The sequence below is a fragment of the Haliotis rubra genome, unplaced genomic scaffold (genome assembly GCF_003918875.1).
Source record: "Haliotis rubra isolate DU_JTF1 unplaced genomic scaffold, ASM391887v1 Scf2009, whole genome shotgun sequence".
Classification (NCBI taxonomy): Eukaryota; Metazoa; Mollusca; class Gastropoda; order Lepetellida; family Haliotidae; genus Haliotis; species Haliotis rubra.
Genome location: NW_025766014.1, coordinates 3,696 through 5,942, shown reverse-complemented (window position 1 = coordinate 5,942; position 2,247 = coordinate 3,696). Strand labels below are relative to the sequence as shown.

At 40.8% G+C, this 2,247-nt stretch overlaps 1 protein-coding gene across 1 annotated transcript; it reads right to left on the bottom strand.

Annotated features, from left to right (window-relative positions):
- Positions 1–844: 844 nt before the first annotated feature.
- LOC124275680 lies at positions 845–1,976 on the bottom strand. Its single transcript, XM_046711304.1, has 3 exons — positions 1,714–1,976; positions 1,211–1,325; positions 845–1,005 (listed from the first exon to the last, which is right to left on the bottom strand). Exons 1-3 carry the CDS (start codon positions 1,901–1,903, stop codon positions 882–884), a joined length of 429 nt encoding a protein of 142 aa, XP_046567260.1. The 5' UTR covers positions 1,904–1,976; the 3' UTR covers positions 845–881.
- Positions 1,977–2,247: the final 271 nt, after the last annotated feature.

Here is a 2,247-nt window from a genome sequence, read left to right as displayed (position 1 = left end):
ATAAACAAAACTCACCTGGAAGTACCATGTCACCATAAGCGGGAACGGGAGCACTATAAACAAAACTCACCTGGAAGTAGTGTGTGTCTGTGCGTGCTCACGTGCGTGTGTGTAATGTGTGTTATGTGCACACGCGTATGTGTGGTAATTCTATATATGGCGAGTGTTCACATATTATCGTGAACAATTTATTAATGGATGATGTATCTTTGAAAGGCGGGAAAAGTTTATCCGCAGCCACGTATGCTGTGAAGGTTATGATGTGTCTTCAATACCACATCAACCGAGAACTACCATGACAGATTCCACTCCACATCCAAATCTCGGCCAAAAGTTTCTTTTTCACTCTGTATCTTATGCGATATATCTCTTTTTCAACTTTGCCAATCTGAGCAGATATTCCGATTCCACTGCTCTGATTTCAATAAGACTGGAAATAGTTTCGGTTTTTTTATTACAATTTATATGATTATGAACATATTTTGCATTTGTCCTACTTCTACTTCCTTGTCAATTACTTATCTACATGGATGCAATGTGTTCCATTCCTGGTGTCCCCCGCCGTGATGTTGCTGGAATAATGCTAAAAACGGCGTAAAACCATACTTACTCATTGAGTTCCTTATCAATGACACCCGACAGTGCTAGTTTTATCCACTTTTCAACGGGAAATGAAAAAATGACACAATCTGACATCATGGCGTTCACTTCAAACAGTTTCATAATGTCCGGTTTCAAATTCCCAAATGATAACACAATCCAAGTCCCGGGTAATGCCCCCATTTGGATAACCACTATAAGTGAACGAGATTAAGGACAGTAAAACTGATATTAATATCAAGAATAAAGATTGCATATTTTATTGCTCTCTGAATGTTGGATTAAAGATGTACAATGACTGGTCCCGTTTCTTCTTCTGTGTCTCGGGCAGTATGTTGACAGGTGCGTGCTTCGCCTTCATCTTCTCCGGCCTGTGACTCTGCATCCTCCCGACCTTGTCTTTCCCTGAAACAGATGAAGCAGGATCATTAGCACGACCAGCATGTTACAATTGTATCAGTCATGTTGCTCTTGCGTTTACTCAGTGGTGTTTTAATTAGTGGACAGCAACCCATCTTGTCTCTAAATATAAATAACATCAGGTGAGTTGCCAATGAACTTAATCTAACAGTATAAATGTGGTGTAGTTAGTGGTGATGGTGTAACCTACCTGTTTGTGGACAACCCTCTGCGGTACCAGCAGCAACCACACAGACCTGTTGCTAGGATACAGATGGCAGCCAGCACCAGATACTTCACTGTCTCTATGTCTACTAGTGGAACATCTGAAAGTAATAAATAACACAATCGGAACTATGTTTTTACTGAAAATGGTCAAATGTTATTGAAACATTATCTGGGAATTCATCATGTCAGTATGTTGGCGTTAGAGGTTTATGTTTCTTACACTTTGTATTAGCATATGGCCCATAACTAAATTTACAGTGTTTCTTTTCTTTTCTCAAAGAAGACAATATGTAATTACCGGTCCAATATAATCTATGTTTTCAAGATAAGTCAGTACCTACAGTCAGTTCCTTATGTGAAACTGTAAAATGCTGCTTCACTTTTGATATATGATCATATTATGTAGGACAATTCAAGGTTGTGATTCCAGAATTAACTACGGGCTCTATTGTGTGGCAGTCCGTAAGGCCCTTGAGTATCACTAACCTGTGCGACAAGACCCCGGAGGACAGCCAGGTGATGACACGTTGTGTGAGCAGTTGTACCTACACCCAGTGACGTTGTGTTCACTGGAGTTTGTAACAACTGCATCAATACATGCAGTACATACATTACAGGGCACCACACAATCAGATGAACCATTGCTGCAACCACTGCAACAAGACATACAGTACATACATTACATGGCACCACACAACCAGATGAACCATTGCTGCAACCACTGCAACAAGACATACAGTACATACATTACAGGGCACCACACAATCAGATGAACCATTGCTGCAACCACTGCAACAAGACATACAGTACATACATTACAGGGCACCACACAATCAGATGAACCATTGCTGCAACCACTGCAACAAGACATACAGTACATACATTACATGGGCACCACACAATCAGATGAACCATTGCTGCAACCACTGCAACAAGACATACAGTACATACATTACAGGGCACCACACAACCAGATGAACCATTGCTGCAACCACTGCAACAAGACATACAGTACATACA

Coding starts and splice junctions, on each gene's coding strand:
- LOC124275680 (XM_046711304.1), bottom strand. CDS start 1,903: ATGTACTGTATGTCTTGTTGCAGTGGTTGCAGCAATGGTTCATCTGAT. Junction 1,326..1,713: donor TCCGGGGTCTTGTCGCACAG/GTTAGTGATACT, acceptor TATTACTTTCAG/ATGTTCCACTAGTAGACATA. Junction 1,006..1,210: donor AGAGGGTTGTCCACAAACAG/GTAGGTTACACC, acceptor CATCTGTTTCAG/GGAAAGACAAGGTCGGGAGG.